Source organism: Elephas maximus, chromosome 5 (genome assembly GCF_024166365.1).
Source record: "Elephas maximus indicus isolate mEleMax1 chromosome 5, mEleMax1 primary haplotype, whole genome shotgun sequence".
Taxonomy (NCBI): Eukaryota; Metazoa; Chordata; class Mammalia; order Proboscidea; family Elephantidae; genus Elephas; species Elephas maximus.
In genome coordinates this window covers 81,812,303-81,831,299 of record NC_064823.1, presented here as the reverse complement: position 1 = coordinate 81,831,299, position 18,997 = coordinate 81,812,303, and the positions used below count along the sequence as shown (strand labels likewise).

Genomic DNA, 18,997 nt, shown 5'->3' with positions numbered 1-18,997 from the left:
TGCCTCTGACTGCCTCCCACAACTCTCCTTTATCTCGCAGAACCCTCCTAATCTGGGTAGACTCCCACCTAACTCCTCTTGGCCTGCACGCACAAACAAGCGAAAAGAAAACACAAGCCAGAACGAAAAGCCTTCCGAATCTCTTCAAACCCTGTGTAAAGACTGATCATAATAAAATAATGATAAGAAAGGGAATAGGGCCCCTATCTTTTAGTGATACATACTCTGTTATTTATATCTGAAATGATACGATGTTTAGGTTTTGCTTTAAAACACCCAGGTGGGGGCAGATGCCTTAGCAAATGTGAGTATAGCTGGAACAAAGCTGACCATAAGTTGATAATCGTTAAAACTGGATGATAGAATAAATAGAGGTTCATTATACTCTCATCTTTACTTTCATATATATTTTATGCATATTTTTCTATAATAAAAAGGTTTTTAAAAGAAAAAACAGAGAAAAAAAAGAAAACCTGTCCATAGTAAGAGGTCTTGTATTATGCCACTCTGCCTCCCAGACAGACTTCAGGAGTTGGCATTATCTTTTGAGTTTCTGTTTTTTAGATGTCTCTGCTTGTTCTTTTAATAGAACAAACACTAAGGTTCTTGGTTCAAAAATGGCAACAAAATGAAATAATTTGTTTTAAAAAACTATCTCCAAATTAAAAAGTAATAATAATAAAATAATTAATTCAACCACCAGATCATCCAAAGAGTAACAAATAAAACACATAGATGTTTATGACAATGAATTTATTCATGTCTCAGAGTTAGGGCATAAAGCACAGAAAAGGGTGTTGACACAGAAGTTGAAGAAAGTCTAGACTTTGCATTGCCTGCATTCATTTTCATTAAGGAAAGACTCAAGTGGGTCTTCTCCCCAACCCTTTCTTGTTTGCCTCCTCTAAGGAAGGATAAACAGAAATAGGATCTAGAATTATCACCCAGCCTTGATTATGCAATGCCTGAAAGTAAGATGACATCAATTCCAGCAAAATGGTATTTAGCCAGCTACTTTGAAAAGCCTGTTGTTCAAATAATCTTCCAAAGCAGACCAGGATTATAAAACACAAATATTCACCAATAAATAAATAAATAACCAGGGAGTATTTAAAAGGAAAATACTGTGGGCACAAAAATTGTAGACCAAGAATAATTAAAAGAGAAACAAATGCACCCCACTACCACCAAAGACCACACTGACAGAGAACACAACAGAGTCCCAGATAGAGCAAGAGAAGTGCAGAGCAAAACTCAAACTTACGTAAAAAGACCAGACCTAATGGTCTCACAGAGACTGGAGGAACCACCAAAACTATGGCACCCCAGACACTCTGTTAACCCAGAACTAAAACTATTCTTGAAGCCTGCTCTTCAGACGAAGATTAGACAGGACTATAAAACAAAAAATAATACACATGAGGAGTGTGCTTCTTCGTTCAATCAGATACACAAAACCAAATGGGCGGCTCCTGTCTGGAGGCAGGATGAGAAGGCAGGAAGGGATAGGATCTGGTTGAATGGACATAAAGAACCTGGCATGGAACGGGGGAGTGTGCTGTCACATTGTAGAGACTGCAGCTAATGTCACAAAACAATATGTGTATAAATGACAAAAAAAGAAAAACAAATTAAATGTCCAAATTATGAGAGATATGAAAAGAAGGCTACATTTTTTAGCTTTGAGGATAATGTGAGAGGTAAAGGGAATTTTTTGAGAAAAAATACTCCTCTGAGAAAACTTCCAGACCTCCCTCTATTCACCAGAAGAATTCACTCCTTACACATTCCTTAAGCATCTTCAATGTGTTAGACACTGTTCTAGGTGCGAGGGTAGAGAAGTGAAGAAAGCAAACTAAGCACAATTCCCTTCTTTCAGGCAAATTCTTTGGGTTATCTGAAAGAAGAGCATTCTAAGCAGAGGAAATAGCAAGAGCAAAAGCTGAAAGGTGGAAACATAACTGGCCGTATTCCAGGAATAACAAGGAAATCAATGTGGTTGGAACACACTGAGCAAGGGAGAGAGTAGTAGGACGGGGTAAAGGGATGGAGGAAGTAAATCGAGCAGAGACTTACAGGCCACTGAAAGGACTTTGGCCTCTCCTCTGAGAGAAGAAGCCAGTGGAGGATTTTGAGGAGAAGAGTGATGATGATTTGACTTAACTTTAAAAAGAAGCATCCTGGTGGCTATTTTGAGAATAACAATGTTCCTTCTTGTGCTACCTTTGAATCTTGTACATGCTTCTACTGTTACAATCAGACATTATGTTTTAATTTGTTGATCACCCTACTATTCTAAACCAGGAGAGCTCCTTGAAGGGAAAAATTGACTTATTCATCTCCAGTGTCTTACACATAATAGATGATCAATAAATATTTGTTAAATGAATAAACAGAATATTTTCACTGAAAATTTGGTGTAAGATAGTCTTCTCATCTACTTTAAAAAAAGAAAAAAAATAATAATGATCACCGAGCATTTAAAAAAAGAAAAGAAAAAAAAAAAAAAACCAAACCCATTGCCATTGAGTTGATCCTGACTCATAGCGACCATATAGGACAGAGCAGACCTGCCCACTGGGTTTTTAAGGAGCGCCTGGTAGATTTGAACTGCCGACCTTTTGGTTAGCAGCCTAATTGTTAACCACTACACCACCAGGGTTTCCTCACTAAGCATTAAGTTAAGTAAATTTACTATGTTACTCAAAAAAATCAAACAGATATCATTGTAAAAATATATTTTAACTCTCAGACTTATAAAACTTTATAAAACATTTCAACTTTTAGACTTCAGTATTTATGACTATGACAGGCTATTGAAGACATATCATAAAGTTAAAAGTTCGCTTTGATATGTCTCCAAATAAAATTCTCAGTTCTTAATATTTAATATTAATAAAAGTCTAGAACAGGCTAATGCGTGTTCTCCTACCACTGAGAACAATTCACTTACTGATGTGGTCAGGTTAATATTAAAAATGCCTGATGGAGAATGTTTACTTGGCTTAACAAATGGGATATAATACTTCTTGGTTTTCTCATCCACTCTGTAAAAAACAATACAAAAAAAAAAAAAACTAAGAACCAGCAATAATTATTTTTTCAAGCACAAAATCAAAAGACACATCACTGTGGCATGAAGTGAATTAAAACTTAATGCCTATTCTCAAACATACAATGCACACAGACAGGTCTGGTGAAACATTCTGCCTTTACCACTTCCCTCATGCCTCCCACCCAGCCCCTGACTCTTACCAAATCAAACCAGCTGCCATTGAGTTGATTCCAGCTTATGGTGACCCCATGTATGTCAGAGTAGACTGCACTCCAGAGGGTTTCAATTGCTGCTTTTTTGAAAGTAGATCAACAGGGCTTTCTTCCCAGACACCTGTGAGTGAACTCAAACCTCCAACCTCTCAATTAGCAGCCAAGCACGTCTACTATTTGCACCACCTAGGGACTATGGTTTAAGTGCTTGGCTGCCAACTGAAAGGTTGGCAGTTTGGACCTACCAGCTGATCCTGTGGACAAAAATATGGCAATCTGCTTCCTTAAAGATTTACAGCCTTGGAAACCCTATGGGGCAGTTCTACTCTGTCCTGTAAGTCGCTATGAGTTGGAATCGACTTGATGGCAACGGGTTTGGTTTGGGAGGGATCCTCTAACCAAACAACTTACCTCTATTTCAGCAAAATGCCCAAAAGGAACTTCTTTGTACCACTAAATGCCCACAGCCACACTATGCAGCAGCAGAACCTCAAAAACAATTACTTTTTTTTTTTTTAATGATAATCTTCATATTATTGGGCAAAATAGCTGTAGATTCTGTTACTTTAAACAATATGGCCCTTGTTTCTTGGGAGGCTTAGGTGAATCTGGTTTTTTAATGTTAATAATTTTCATCACATAGGCCAGAAAATCTTTTGAAACAGCAATGTGAAATGAATGAAAATCTTCCAGAAGGCTGAGAGTAAGGCAATACTGCTGAATTGACAGACATTTTCAATTTGCAAATACACTTTAAGCAGGTTTTTTTTGGTCTTACTTTCTTAATTCATACCTGTAACTCTGAACTCCTGGGATAGTTCCCAGTCCAGAATTAATACGGGAAGCCACAGCAGAAAGGTTGTGTGTAAGTGGGGGAATGGCCACGCCTGAATTCCTTGTGTGATCCACACTGCCATTGCTGCAGTCTCTGAGGCTTGTTGAAGGCACTATTTTGATGTGACTTGTCCCACTGTCATGGAGATAGCTGACATTTGAAGCTTGAATACCTTCTTCAACTTTTTCTCCATCAATTTTTGATGCTTTTATTTTAAATACTTTAGAATCCTTAATTTTGGGATTAGCATTGGTATCCTGACCATTAATAAAAATGTTAATAAGGTTAATGATCCAAGAAGAATGAAAAATCACCTTTTCTTATAAAGCACTTGTCAACAAAAGCAGAATTCCATAGACAACATCTTTTTGTACCCCTGTTTTCTTGAGTCTATTTATTGAATTTAAATCAATCCTGGAATTCTCGTGCAGACATTTATTGTGAAAATACAAAAAAGAATGGAAATACAATTCATACTAACTCTGATATTTTATATACATTTTTTTCTCTCCCAGGGAGGGGTGACATAAAAGAGTAATCAAGAACGCCCACTTCTGAATTCACTAACTAGATCGTAAACAAGAATTATCTTAGGTGAAGGGAAGGATAACACACAATACAGGGAACATCAGCATAACTGGACTAAACTCAAAGCTAAGAAGTTTCCTGAACACAACCAACCACTTCGAGGGACAGAGTAGCATGGGTGAAGGTCTGAGGACCATGGTTTCAGGGGACATCTAGGTCAACTGGCTTAACAAAGTTTATTAAGAAATTGTTCTGCACCCCACTTTGGTGAGTGGTGTCTGGGGTCTTAAAAGCTTGTAAGCAGCCATCTAAGATGCATCAACTGGACCCAACTCGCCTGGAGCAAAAGAGAATGAAGAACATCAAAGACACAAGGAAAATATTAGCCCAAGAGACAAATGGGCCACATAAACCAGAGACTCCATCAGTCTGAGACCAGAAAAACTAGATGGTACCCGGCTACCACCAATGCCCACCCTGACATGGAACACAACAGAGAGTCCCTGACAGAGCAGGAGGAAAGTGTGGTACAGAACTCAAATTCACATAAAAAGACCAGACTTAATGGTCTGACGGAATCTGGAGGAACCACAGAAGACTTGGCCCCCAGTCTCTCTGTTAACCCAGAACTGAGACCATTCCCGAAGCCCACTCTTCAGTCAAAGGTTAGATTGGACTATAAAACATAAAATAATACTTGTGCAGAGTGTGCTTCTTAGTTCAAGTAGATACACAAGACTAAATGGGTGGCTCCTGTCCAGAGGCAGGATGGGAGAGCAGAAAGGGACAGCAGCTGGTTGAATAGGCACGGGAAACCCGGGGTGGAAAGGGGGAGTGTGCTGTCACACTATGGGAATTGCAACTAGGGTCACATAACAATGTGTGCATAAATTTTTGTATGAGAAATTAACTTGAGCTGTAAACTTACAGCTAAAGCACAATTGAAAAAAAAAAGAATGCCCACTTTTGTTCTTATACATTTTGTCAGGGAACACAAAATTGAGAACCTTTTTCTTCCTTTGGTTCATTTGAGAAACTGGAAGGGGGTGAGTGCTAGATTTGAATCTCAAGATTTCATCTCAAGAACAGATCCTATAAAACTTAGTAGGAAAAGTAAATTTAAAATAAATTAAATATCCAAATCTCCATTTTAAAATGTTCCACATAAAATTCTAAAAATGATATTTTTCTCTCATATTAAAAAAAATATATATATATTATTTCAGGAAAAAAATGGTGTGTGTATACTTGTTTGTGTCCGTGTGTGCATGTGTGCATGCATGTGCACATATATAGTTATCCTTAGACAAGTGTGATTTCCTGACAAGTCCTATTGTAGAGAGTCTGGTACATAGTAGACACTCAATATATTTTATATCAAGATAAAATACATGCAATTTCCAGCAAAGGTACGTTTTTTTACAACTAAGTTAAAGATTAACAACTCGCTTAACTTAAAAAAAAATTTTTTTTCCTCAAAAAACTAAAGAATAATTACATATATTAAATTAAAATATAATACTCATTTAATACACGGACATTTACCTGCACCATAAGTGTTTTTCTTTCTCCACCTAAGGAGTCATCTTTTTCCTTTTCCTTCTTCCTGTTTTGGAATTTTTTAGATAAAGAAATATTTCTCGTATCTTTCTGTATTTTTAACTTTAGTTCCTGAGAAAACCTACATAAAAACATATTCATCATTACAATTAAATTACAGGAGACAGATAAATCTAGAAAATTTTTATTTTCAAGGTATTAATTTTTTAAATCTGGGCCATGATTTTTCTCATTTTAAATAATATAATCTAGTTTAACAAACTCTAGATTATATTATTTAAAATGAGAAAAATCATGGCCCAGATCAGCAGTTCTCAAAGGATGGTCCCTGAGAAACTTTCAGGGGGTTTACAAGGTCAAAGCTACTCTTATCTTACTATGAAGATACTGTTTGTCTTTTTCACCATGTTAACATTTGCACTGACAGTATGAAAAAAATGGTGGGTAAAATTGCTGGCACATTACTATGAATCAAAGCAATGGTATAACTATACTAGTGGTCATTCTTCATAGCCACACACTCTTAGGTAAAAAAAAAAAAAAAAAAAATCCAGTTTCACCTAACAGTGTCCCTGATCCTGATGAGCAGTAAAAAAGTATTAATTTTATTAACTCTAACCCCTTAAACCCGTGTCCTTTTCATATTCTGTGTGACAAAATGGGAAATACGCATAAAGCTCTTCTACATACCAAAGTACAATGTTTGCCTTGACAAAAGCACTCGTGTGATTGTTGGAGATACAAACAGAACTAGCCACTTTCATGCAACAACATTTTTACTTGAGAGAAAAACTGGCAGACAAATCATGGTTATTCAGACTTGGGATATTTGGCAAACATTTTCTTTAAAAAAGTGAACAAGGTGAAACTAATACTTCAGGGAAAACAACTGACAATATTTGTGTCAATAATTAAATTCAAATTTAATACAAAAATTAAAATTCTGTTAAACTTGTATCAGTCACTGTGAGCTTCATAGCTTCCCCATACTTACTTTTCTAATGAGATAGAATATGACTTTTTATATGTATAATGAAATATGTCAGCCTTTTCAACATTTTTAAGATCTGTATAACAATATTTTCCAAATGACTAATGTTACAAAGCCATGCATGATCTATTCAAAGTTCAAGAAAGACAAATGGATTTTAAGGTAACACAGTAAGAAAAGTTCATTGATATGATTTCAGATTCCACAATACAACCAATCATTTAGAAACTACCACTTGCAGAGTTTTGTTAGAGTATCAAAGAATAATACGAAAAATTATCTGAAAATGTTATTAAACTACTCTTTTATTTTCCAACTACATATTTGTGTAAGGCCAGACTTTCTTCATATACTGCAACCAAAACATCATATTACAATTGTTTGAATGTAGAATCAGATATGAGAATCTAAGCATCTTTTACTAAATGAGATATTAAAGAAATTTCCAAAAATATAAAGCAACGCCACTGCTACTCTTTTGACTATTTTTTGTTTTGAAAAATATAATTATTTTTCATTTTAAAAAAGATTATTTATGTTAATATATGTGATAGCCTTGGAAGTGGGCCACTCAGATCTTCAAGAAAACCTTCTGGGGAGAGCATAGTTGACTGACAGCACAGCTGCCACCCCCCTGGGTCCACCTCCACATCAGACCTGAGGCCATGTTTCCCCCAGGCTGCTCGCAGGCAATGCCTGGGCAAGGTGAGAATACTAGTGTCGGGCACATTCCTGCCTGGTGTGAGACTCTTCCATTGTGACTCTTCCAATGAGCAACTTTTACTTAGGTGTTTCCCATCGACTGCCAACACTTTCTCAGAACTGCTCTGTAGTCTGAGACTCTGCCTATCCAATCCTTCCCTCTGGCCTCCCTTTCACAAGTATCAGAACTGCATTGTGGTCTAAACACACTCTCTGCCTTCTTCTTTATCCTTCACAGGAGAAAAGATTGTACATCCAATCTCATCTTAGCATCTGCTTCTTGGAGAACCCAAACTAACATAACATGTAATGGGTTTATTATTTATTTATTTTTAATTTTATTTTGTCGTTGAGAATCTACACAGCAAAACATACACCAATTCAACCATTTCTACGTGTACAAATTAATGACAGTGATTACATTCTTTGAGTTGTGCAACCATTCTCACTGTCTTTTTGTGAGTTTTTCCTCCCTCATTAACATAAATTCACCGCCCCCCAGGGTTCCTATCTAATCTCTTGAGCTGCTATTGTCAGTTTGATCCCATATAGACAGTTCTTAAAAGAGCAGAATGCTCAAGGTAGACATTTTTGGCTAGTTGAGCTAAACTATTGTTAGGTTGGAAACCTTGGTGGCGTAATGGTTAAGTTCTACAGCTGCTAACCAAGAGGTTGGCAGATCAAATCCGCCAGGTTTTAAGAAGACTTTAGGTACTATTTTTGGTTTAAGGTTTAAGATTATCTCAGGGCAACAGTTTAGGAGTTCATCCAGCCTCCGTAGCTCCACAAAGTCTGGAGTCCAGGAAAATTAAAAATTTTGCTTTGCATTTTCCCCCTTTTGATCAGGATTCCTCTATAGAATCCTTGATCATAAAGTTCAGCAATGGTAGACAGGCACCATCCAGTTCTTCTCGTCTCATGGCAAAGGTGGAAGTCATTCATGGAGGTAATTAGCCACAAATTCCATATCCTCCTCCTATTCCTTACTCTCCTTCTTCCTCTGCTGCTCCAGGTGAATAGAGATCAATGGTATTATTGCTAACTTCAAATGAGTAATAAGGATTTTTTTTTAATTTCTCTTTTAATTTATAATATGGTAAATATTGATAAATATAATACTCATAAAGAAAAGCTCTTGGAGGTCCTCAATAATTTTTAAGAGTTCCCCAAAATAAAAAAGTAAGAACCACTGCCCTTGGTGTACATGATTATATTTAAAATCAAGGGACCAATTAAATTAAAAAGAGGGATTGATTCAGTGCTGTACCCAGCATATTATTGTTACTCCATGCATGTTACTAATAAAGACAATTGACAGTAATTTTGAATAAATTTAGTTGTTATTTTATCTAATATAATAACCTTTCTAATATTTAGTTATTCAGTTATACAGGAGATAATAGCTTCCTGATACAGTGACAGGGTAAATGTGATCTACATAATGGCATATTCAAGTCTACTATCACATAAAACATTCATCATTCCTTTTCCCATTCATAGTTATTTACATAATTACAAATTATTATAAAACTATAACACTTTTGAAACAAACAGTCCTAGTGCTAGGAGTCATATTTTCAATTAAACAATACCCTGTGCTATGCTTTTAAAGTGTGCTAAATACGATACAGTCACTGATTTTTTTTTTTTTTTTTTTACTGATTTTGAGGAACTTATAACCTGATTGGGAAGACTATATGCATACATATAAATATTTAGCACAGTATATGATGATCCATGAAAGGTACCCATGAGTGGTAGTAATAATGAGTACTTCAGGAGTTAAGAGATAAATCTTTGTGGGCAGGAATGGCCATAGGAGGCTTCAAGAAGATGGAGACCCTAAGGGGAGACTTGATTCAAAAAAGGAGAGGACACAGGACACTCCATGAAGAAATGTTACATAACAAAACTGCCAAAGGTGGGGCTGTGGAAGTAGCGCCCTGGGATCAATGAACCTGGCAGATCAGAACCTGAGGTTTATGCCGAGAACAGCAAGAGCTAGGTTGAAGACCATTTTTGATCTTCAAGATCAGAAGTGGAGAATGTCAAGCTGAAGGGAAATCACTAAACTAGATAGTAGACAAGTGTTAACTTTGGTGAAGGGAAAGACAACACACAATATACTGGAAGTCAGCACAACTTGACCAAGGCAAAGTCATAGAAGCTTCCTAGACACATCCAAACACCTTGAGGGACTGACTGGGCTGAGGACTAGGGACCATGGTCTCAGGAGACATGTAGGTCAATTGGCATAACATAGTTCATAAAGAAAATGTTCTACATCCTACTTTAGTGAGGAACATCTGGAGTCCTAAAAGCTTTTGAGTGGCCATCCAAGATACATCTATTGGTCCCAACACATTAGGAGCAAAGGAGAATGAAGAAAACCAAAAGAAGAAAAAGACCAAAGACACAAGGAAAATACTAATACAAAGGACTAATGGACCACATGAACCACAGCCTCCACTAGCCAGAGCACAGAAGAACTGGATGGTACCCATCTTCTACCACCTACAGCTTTGCTAGGGATCACAATAGAGGGTCCTGGACAGAGCAGGAGAAAAATGTAGAACAAAATTCAAATTCACAAAAAAAGACCAGACTTACTGGTCTGACTGTGACTAGAAGAACCCCCGGACTGTGGCCTCCAGACACACTGCTAATTCAGAATCAAAGCCACTCCTGAAGTCCACCTTTCAGCCAAAGATTAAATAGGCCTATAAAACAAACAATAACACACATGAGGAACGTGCTTCTTACTTCAATCAAGTATACGAGGCCAAATGGACAAGCTTGCCCAAAAGCAAAGACAAGAAGGCAGGAAGGGACAGGAAAACTGGATAAATGGACACTGTATATTGCTAAGAGTGAATGTGGGTAGGATGGCAAATATTTGAAATATTTGAAATCCTGCAAAGGAAGACGAGAACCGAAGTAAGAGAAATACTGTTGGTTACTGTCATGGTGACCTTGCTTCAGCCCTAGGTTGCTGTGGCCTGGAAAACATGGGTCAGTACTATACCTCTCAGCAAATCCATCCACGTGAAAGAAATCATGATGCAGGAGCTCAGCACAGAAGGGCCTTCTGTCTGGGTCAATATGTAAACATTTCTGAAAGACCAAGGAATACATACAGTTCATATCAAAGAAAAACTGCCTACAGTTTTTAGAAAATTCCACTTTAAATTTAATGGATTTTAAACTTCCATAGTCATTTATAAAGAATAAAGCACACACAATAAAATATTATGTAAAAAACGAAGAAAAAAAATAAAGCACAGATTCAGACAATGACTATAATGGCTACTAACATCACAAAAAGAAAGACCATCAGACATTCAGCACCTCTAGATGGAAATACATAAACCTCCTATGAAGTAGTCTTGCCAAAAAATCAAAGCTGATTCTGATGAGGCCCTGCCTAGCTCAATGATGAGTTTATAAGAAATGTAGGACACAGAGGAACATATTAAACTACACCATGTGGGAAATTCTTAGGGACAATCTAGTTTCTTCAACAAATAAATTGAAAGATTTAACTAAAAAAGAAAGCGATGAAGAGGAGACTGTAAATTAAAAGGGTCTTAAGGGACAAATCAACCAATTGCAATTATAGGCCTCATGTGGATCTCAATTCAAACTATAAAAAGAAATTGATGAGACAGTCAATGAAACTTTGAAGATTGATTAGATGTTTTATGCTATTAAGGGATTACTGTGAATTTTAAAAACCTAAAATCTTTGTAGAATGGAGACAAAAGGACCTACTCTGTGATTATCTGCCATGCTAGACGCTTTACATAGATTTATTTTAATGCAGGGTCTTGTTCTGATTCATTGAAAATTTTGTCAATACCAGTTAAAATAGAAGGGACTCAATAAATTTCTCTAAATGAACAAAAAACTTCTATGAATAACTGAAGCATTTTTAAGTGAAATGATACAAAGTCTGGGATTTGCTTCAAAATGCTCTTTCCCAAAGAGGGGAGGGTGGGAGGGGTGTGGTGAGAGGCGGGTGTGGACAGAGGAAAAAAGATTGGCAAAAGGTTGATAATTCTTCATTATGCTACTATTGTTTCTACTTTCTTTTCCATATTTCATATTTCCCATAATAAAATGCATAAGAAGCTGTATGATTGTACTCTAAGGGATACAAGTCAGACAACACTTTTACCATTATTCCCTTTACACCACTGTACAGACAGATCATAAAGCTTTAATCACAAGAAAAAATATTTGTATCTGCTATAAGATTATGTAGAAAAATAGGAATGTAGTATTTTAACAATTTGCTCTACACTGATATTTTCCTAACTACCCTTTGTTTTCTTTCTGGCTTTTCTTCTTCTTTCATTTACACATAGATTGTATTTTAAACGTTAACCATTAAAAATACATAGTTATGAGGATGTTTTCATGCTTAAACCATGCTAGATAACACTAAATGTTTTCTTAATGAGTTTTAAAACAAGTAAAAATTTCAGGTCCTTGTCTCTAAGCCCCACACCCCCCCCCAAATTATTTAAACTCTTTCTTAATGTACAATAATTAAAATCTTCACAGAAAATTGTTGGCCTTAAAGATCATCGAAACAAGAAAAAAGAAGGGAAAACCAAATCTCCATAATGTAAGTCCCCTTTTAGAAAGTGAAAAGGAAAAGCATGATTACCTTTGCTAAATCTATCACTACTTCAGAGAGTTTGGGGTAGCGTCTTTCAAGAGGTTCAGTTTCCTTGATTTCAGGCAACCTTACTCCAGCAAATGCAGGATTTTTATAAAATAGCTCTTGATGTCTTGGAATTAAATTACCTGAAAGTGAAAACAGGGTACATTTCTGTCATTATAAAACAGGACAGAAAAGGTGAAGAAACAGGTGATGGGGAATTAAGGAAAGAGTGGAACAGTGTGTTTATGGCCTTTGGGGCTCTCTCGGCATGTAAAATCAACCAAAGATAGGGCTTTTATTATGAGGGGACATAGACATAGGTCAATTCAAAGAAACAAACATTCTTATCTCAACATGGAGCGCTGGTGGTGGGGCAGTGGTGTAGTGGTTAAGCCTTGGCTGCTAACCAAAAGGTCTGCAGTTTGAACCCACCAGCCGCTCCTTAGAAACCCTATGAGGCAGTTCTACTCTGTCCTATAGGGTCACTATGAGTCGGAATTAACTCAGTGCAACAGGTTTTTTGGTTATCTCAACATACTCACTTGGAAAAGTTCACCAAACCAAAAACTCACGCTATCGAGTCAATTCCAATTCATAGTGACCCTATAGGACAGAGTAGAACTGCCCCATAGGGTTTCCAAGGCTGTAATCTTTACAGAAGCAGACTGCCACATTTTTCTCCTGCGGAACAACTGGAGAGTTCGAACCCCTGACCTTTCAGTTAGCAGCCAAGCACTTAACCACTGTGCCACAAGGGCTCCTTTTGGCAAAGTTCACATGCCAGTATAAGAGAATTGAAGAAGTGAGAGAAGAATAGGAAAATGACAGATACAAGCCTTGGGACTTCATTCCTAACAACAAAACAAAGTGCTGGCTTAAACAATGAAAATATTAATAGTCATATGGTCAGAGTCTAATCTAGATAAATCAATTGCATGTAGGAATTTAATTTTTGGTCAACTGACTTTGTACCTCTGTCTAAGGTCAGATTTGAACACTTTACCTTTTTTCTCCACTTTAATACCTAATTTGGTATAAAATATATATAAAAATTCTACTGTAAGAAACCATTGAATTGTTTACTGAATTCCTAATCTGGAAATTTAAAAGCAAACACTTATAATAATTACTTATTCTCAAATGTTTTCAGGTAATTTCCATTTTCCAAGATCTATCTTCCAATGTGAAGGTGATATTTGAACAAATGTAAAAAACTTTGATAGCCTAAGCTTTGAAATTTTGTCCAAAGCATTAAAAACAAAAGTCAAATGTGAGACACGATTAAACTACCTTGGAAGTCTCTATCTATCCTATGTCTTGACGGTAAGGAGGAGGGCAATAGTCATATTACACCAAATGTTTGTTGACTCAAAGATAATAAATGATCATTTACATTATCTACTTATGATTTGGAAACCCTGTGGCATAGTGGTTAAGAGCTACAGCTGATAACCCAGAGGAATGCAGTTCGAATCCACCAGGCGCTCCTTGGAAACCCTATGGGGCAGTTCTACTCTGTCGTATAGGGTCGCTATGAGTCGGAATTGACTCGATGGCAGTGGGTTTGTTTTTTTATTTTTTTGGTTTTACCTATGATTTACTCATTGTTAAAGTGTGAATATATGTACAATCTCTACTCTTTTCTCTTCTCTTGGGGGCAGGGTGGGGGGAAGGTGGTTCAAGCATGATTAAGACAATGTGTCAGATAAATCAAAGTCAGACTGAGAAAATATATATATATACACTGGTGAGATTTTCCTATTTGCTCCTTACCTCTACTTAAAACATATATAATCTTTAATACAGCAACAGTTTTTAAAATCAACATACACATAAAACAAAATAACAAAAGCACAGGGAAAAAAACTTTAAAATTTAAAATGCAGGTGTATAATCTTACCCAAACACGTCATTATATGATATAGCTGATCAATATCAGAATCTCCAGGAAACAGGGGTTCCCCCATAAGCATTTCAGTTACCAGACAACCAATGGCCCACACATCAACAGCCCTGAAAGAAAAACAACATGGTGTAAAGTATCTTTGGCATCCTAATATGTATACGTAATGAAAATCACTGTGACTAAATCTGTTTTATGGGTAATTTAAGTAGTGTGTCTTAAATTACCCATAAAAATGCATTTCACTATAAATTAAGGGACTAACTCCCAATTTTACATAAGTCAAATTTCCAGAAACTTCAATCATGTGACACAAGGGGGAAAGACATTTGAATAACCAAAATAGTTATCATGTGTACTTTACTCTAGAAATAAGCCTCTTAGGCTTTCATTCAGAGCCTATTTATTCTGTGTTTTACACAGAATTCTAACAAGGTTAATCAGTCTAGCTCATGGTATGCTGAAAAAAGCAAACCAGAAAAAGGAGGTGGTAGTTGGTGATAAATATGATAACAAGGAGAGCTAAAAACTAATAGGAACACTACCTTAAAAATCAGTTACAAGAACTCAAAGAATATGCTAGAGTCATTTAGCATAGGGACAAAAACTTTGAAATTTCTTAATGGCATTCCTAAATTTTAAAATGTTACCAAAAGTACAGCATGGTAGTAAAATCAGAACTCAGAGTAATCAAGAAAATATTAAATAATGTTTAGTGTACTCTGAAAACAGAGAAATCATAAAAAAAATAATTTTGGAAAGATTGGCAGCAAAAGCAGTAAAAGCTTTTCTGAAGAATTCACTTACATAGATGTAACGGTTTTTAAAAACCATTATTAAAAAACAATTATCAAATTATTTAAAACAATTTATGTTTTAAAAACAACTTTTTACTCAATTATGTTTCTACCACCACCCTTGCCAACTTCAACTCCCCTCATTCCAACAGTCTCAGACTTACTGAACCAGTGTTAACCTTTCTTTACAAGTAATCAATATGCATATATCTCCAACCCACTGGAAAAAGCAGATCACTTTGTTTTGTTTTTTTTTTCTTGATTTTCCCACCTTTAAAATAAGTATACCCACTCCATTTTGTTTCACAAAAATGTTTAAAGGGGAAGCACTAAAATGATTAAATAGATATCACTTTATAAAGTACCCTTAACTCAGGCCTTCCTTTCAGTACTAGAGGGACCATTTACTATATTAGAAACATATTCCATTTTATCAAGAAAAGGGAGTTAACCCACTCCCCCATTACTGATCTCTTACTTGCCATACTTGACATCACCAACCAATAGTTCTGGAGCTCTGTACCATCGGGTTGCCACGTAATCAGTATAAACTTCCCCAGGAGCTGCCAATGTCCGGGCAAATCCAAAATCACATAACTTGACAACACCAGACTGGGAGACTAATATATTTTCTGGCTTTATATCTCTGTGTATGATCTAAGAGAAAAAACAGAGTCTGACATACATTGGCACATCAAATTAAGCAAAAATAATTATTTTTTGAGAGTCTGCCATGTGTAGAGCACTGTTTTTGTTCCTATAAAGAATACAAATAGAAAGTACATGAAGCATGAGACTTACCTGGTGAGAAAGAACAATTATGCTTGAAACTTTATTTAAACAATTGACAATATCCAGTGAAAGAGCATATATTATTAATTATCAGTTAATTGTTCAGATAATGACTGAGATCAAAGTTGAGGGAGAAAAGCTATCACTGAAGACTAGAAGTGGCCAAGGAAAATATTTATAAAAGGAGTGGGCTCTAAGAACAGTGGGACAACTAGGAGGTGATAAAGACCTAAAGTGGGGTGAGCCTCAGAAAAATGGAAAGGAAGAGATGCAGCCCAGAAATACGTTAAATCGAGAATCAACAGAATTTAGGAAACAACCTCAGGCATTTTATTTAAAAGGCCAAATAGTTAAGCACTCAGCTGCTAACCAAAAGAATGGAGGTTCAAACCCACCCAGCAGCTTCATGGAAGAAAGACGCAGCAATCAGCTTCCATAACGATTATAGCCAAGAAAACCCTATAGAGTAGTTCTACTCTGTCATATGGGGTCACTATGAGTTGGAATCAACTCAACAACACCTAACAACAACAATTTTATTTACACCTGAGAATCTAAAAGAATGATGCTTCCATTTTCAAAAACTGAAAAGTCTAGAAAAAGTTAGCTTTGATGAAAAAATTAGTTTAGTTTTAGCCGTAGGGGCTGCAGGGTAGACTGCAGAGCACCTAAGTGGAGGCATTTATCAGGCAACTAGAAATGTAAAAAGGGTGAAGCAAGGTCAGTGGTTAAGATTTCTAAAGAAAAGACTATAGAAAAAGAAAACAGGGATAGAGATAGAATTAAAAATTCTATAGATAGGCAAGACAAAATATTAGGCCTAATTCTCTAATAGGAGCCCTGGTAGCACAGTGGTTTAGCATTCAGCTGCTAATGGTAAGGTCGAGGGTTCAAATCCACCAGATGCTCTTCGGGAGAAAGATGTGGCAGTCTGCTTCCGTAAAGATTTACGGCCTTGGAAATCTGATGGGGCAGTTCTAGTGTCCTATAGAGTGGCTATGAGTCGGAATGGACTCAAACGCAGTGGGTTTTAATTCTCTAATATAAGTAATGTGAAAGCTGGACAATGAATAAAGAAGACTGAACAAGAATTGACGCCTTTGGATTGTGGTGTTGGAGAAGGCTATTGAATATATACCATGGACTGCCAGAAGAACAAATCTGTCTTGGCAGAAATACAACCAGAATGCTCCTTAGAAGCAAGGATGGTGAGACTATGTCTCACATACTTTGGACATGTTGTCAGGAGGGATCAGTCCCTGGAGTTGGAATTGACTCAATGGCAATAAGTACATATGTACGGGTATGTGTTTGTGTATACATATGTGTGTTTATTTATTCCCTCCCACCCCCAAATTATGTAAGAATGTTGTTGTTGCTGGCTCCTCCCCCTCCCCCACAGAAGCAGAACTCCAGCACGGGCGGGCAGGTTTCCAGGGAGAGTTCTGCCAGAGGCACCTCCAGGCCCAGACTCTGCAGGGGCTGCAGCTCCTCCTGGGCAGGGCAGCACAGCGGAAGGTGCAGCGGCACCCCGGGAGGCGACCTGTGATTCAAGATGACCAAAGAAGAACCTCTTCACCAAAAAGTTCGACTAAGTGAAACTGACTTCAAAGTTATGGCGCAAGATGAGTTATAAGATGGAAGCCAGTATGAAGAATTTGTGCAAGGTCTGGAGGGCAAGTACACAGATCTTGGCTTCTAATGTAACTGGCTTAAGGGAGTCTGAAGAAAAACTAAAGCAACAACAGCAAGTCTGCACGGGCAGGGAAAAACATTGTAATGAGACTAGCAAGCAAGGAGCAAGAGATAAAAGACTGTACTCCTCAAATCCAGTACCTCAAGCAAGTCCAGCAGCCTAGCATTGCCCAACTGAGATCAACAGTGGTAGACCCAGCAATCAGCTTGTTTTTTCTAAAAATGAAAGGTGAACTGGAACAGACTAAAGACAAACTGGAACAAGCCCAAATGAACTGAGTGCCTGGAAGTTTACTCTTGATAGAACTGAATGACTTTATCATTCAACTTGAAGAAGTGGAGGGTATGCAGAGTACCATTCCGGTTCTTCAACGACAGCTGAAGGAGGCACGCCAGCAACTGGCTCAGTACTAACAGCAGCAGTCTCAAGCTTCTGCCCCAAGTACCAGCAGGACTACTTCTGAGCTTGCAGCACAGGTAGAGGCCGCCAGAAACGACTGCAGTTGCCCCGCTAACGGACCAAGTAATGGCAGCTCCTCCCATCAGAAGACGTCTGGGTCTGGATTTCACAGGGAGGAGAACGCAACTGAAGATAACTTTGTTTTCCAGGGTATGGGAATAAGGTCTCCAACAGCTCTGAAGAGAGAACTTGCAGAGAAAGTAGTAGTTACGTAAACCAACTCAGTGCAGGGTATGAAAGTGTAGACTCTCCCACCAGCAGTGAAAACTCTCTCACAGACCACTCAAATGACACAGACTCCAATCCTGACCCTCAAGAGGAGAAAGCAGTGAGTGGGAAAGGTAACGTAACTGTGGGTTTCCACCACGTGCACGATGGCTTGGACTCAAGTGTGAATGTACAGGGTTCAGTTTTGTAGTATTTTCCCTGAAAATTTTTATACAGTGTCACTTAACTTGAGGAAAGATGCTGTCCAGAAAATTAATGCATACTTTTGTCACAATATGCCTTTTTTTGTCGGTGTGGGTTTTTCTTTTTGTTTCCTTTGTTTTGCTTCAATACCTCTGCCACTTTGGAAATTTTAACAATTACTTACTTAAATGTTGCTAAAAGGACATTTCATGTAGGGCTGTTATTTTTATGAGTTAATATGAAGTTGTAAATGGAAATCTTAAAGTATAAAAATGATGTCTGTATAAATCTGTGTGTATCTAGAACCCGTGCTGTGTGAGGGCATTCTCACTCTTGCTGTTATTATACATACACAACTGTCAGACTTGTTATGCTTTATGACTTCCA

The 18,997-nt window shown here is 37.1% G+C and overlaps 1 protein-coding gene and 1 pseudogene across 1 annotated transcript in view; one reads left to right on the top strand and one right to left on the bottom strand.

Moving 5' to 3' along the window:
* The window catches only part of CDKL2 (cyclin dependent kinase like 2), a 62,695-nt gene that overhangs the window by 12,548 nt on the left and 31,150 nt on the right, over nucleotides 1-18,997 (bottom strand). Inside the window, exons 4-10 of the mRNA XM_049885988.1 lie at nucleotides 15,731-15,909; nucleotides 14,453-14,565; nucleotides 12,556-12,695; nucleotides 10,909-10,997; nucleotides 6,176-6,311; nucleotides 4,061-4,359; nucleotides 2,954-3,047 (exon numbers count right to left, since the gene is read on the bottom strand). Of these exons, the coding sequence (XP_049741945.1) occupies nucleotides 2,954-3,047; nucleotides 4,061-4,359; nucleotides 6,176-6,311; nucleotides 10,909-10,997; nucleotides 12,556-12,695; nucleotides 14,453-14,565; nucleotides 15,731-15,909 (1,050 nt within the window). The remainder of the gene's footprint in view (nucleotides 1-2,953; nucleotides 3,048-4,060; nucleotides 4,360-6,175; nucleotides 6,312-10,908; nucleotides 10,998-12,555; nucleotides 12,696-14,452; nucleotides 14,566-15,730; nucleotides 15,910-18,997) is intronic.
* LOC126077064 (pre-mRNA-splicing regulator WTAP-like) lies at nucleotides 17,600-18,673 on the top strand (annotated as a pseudogene).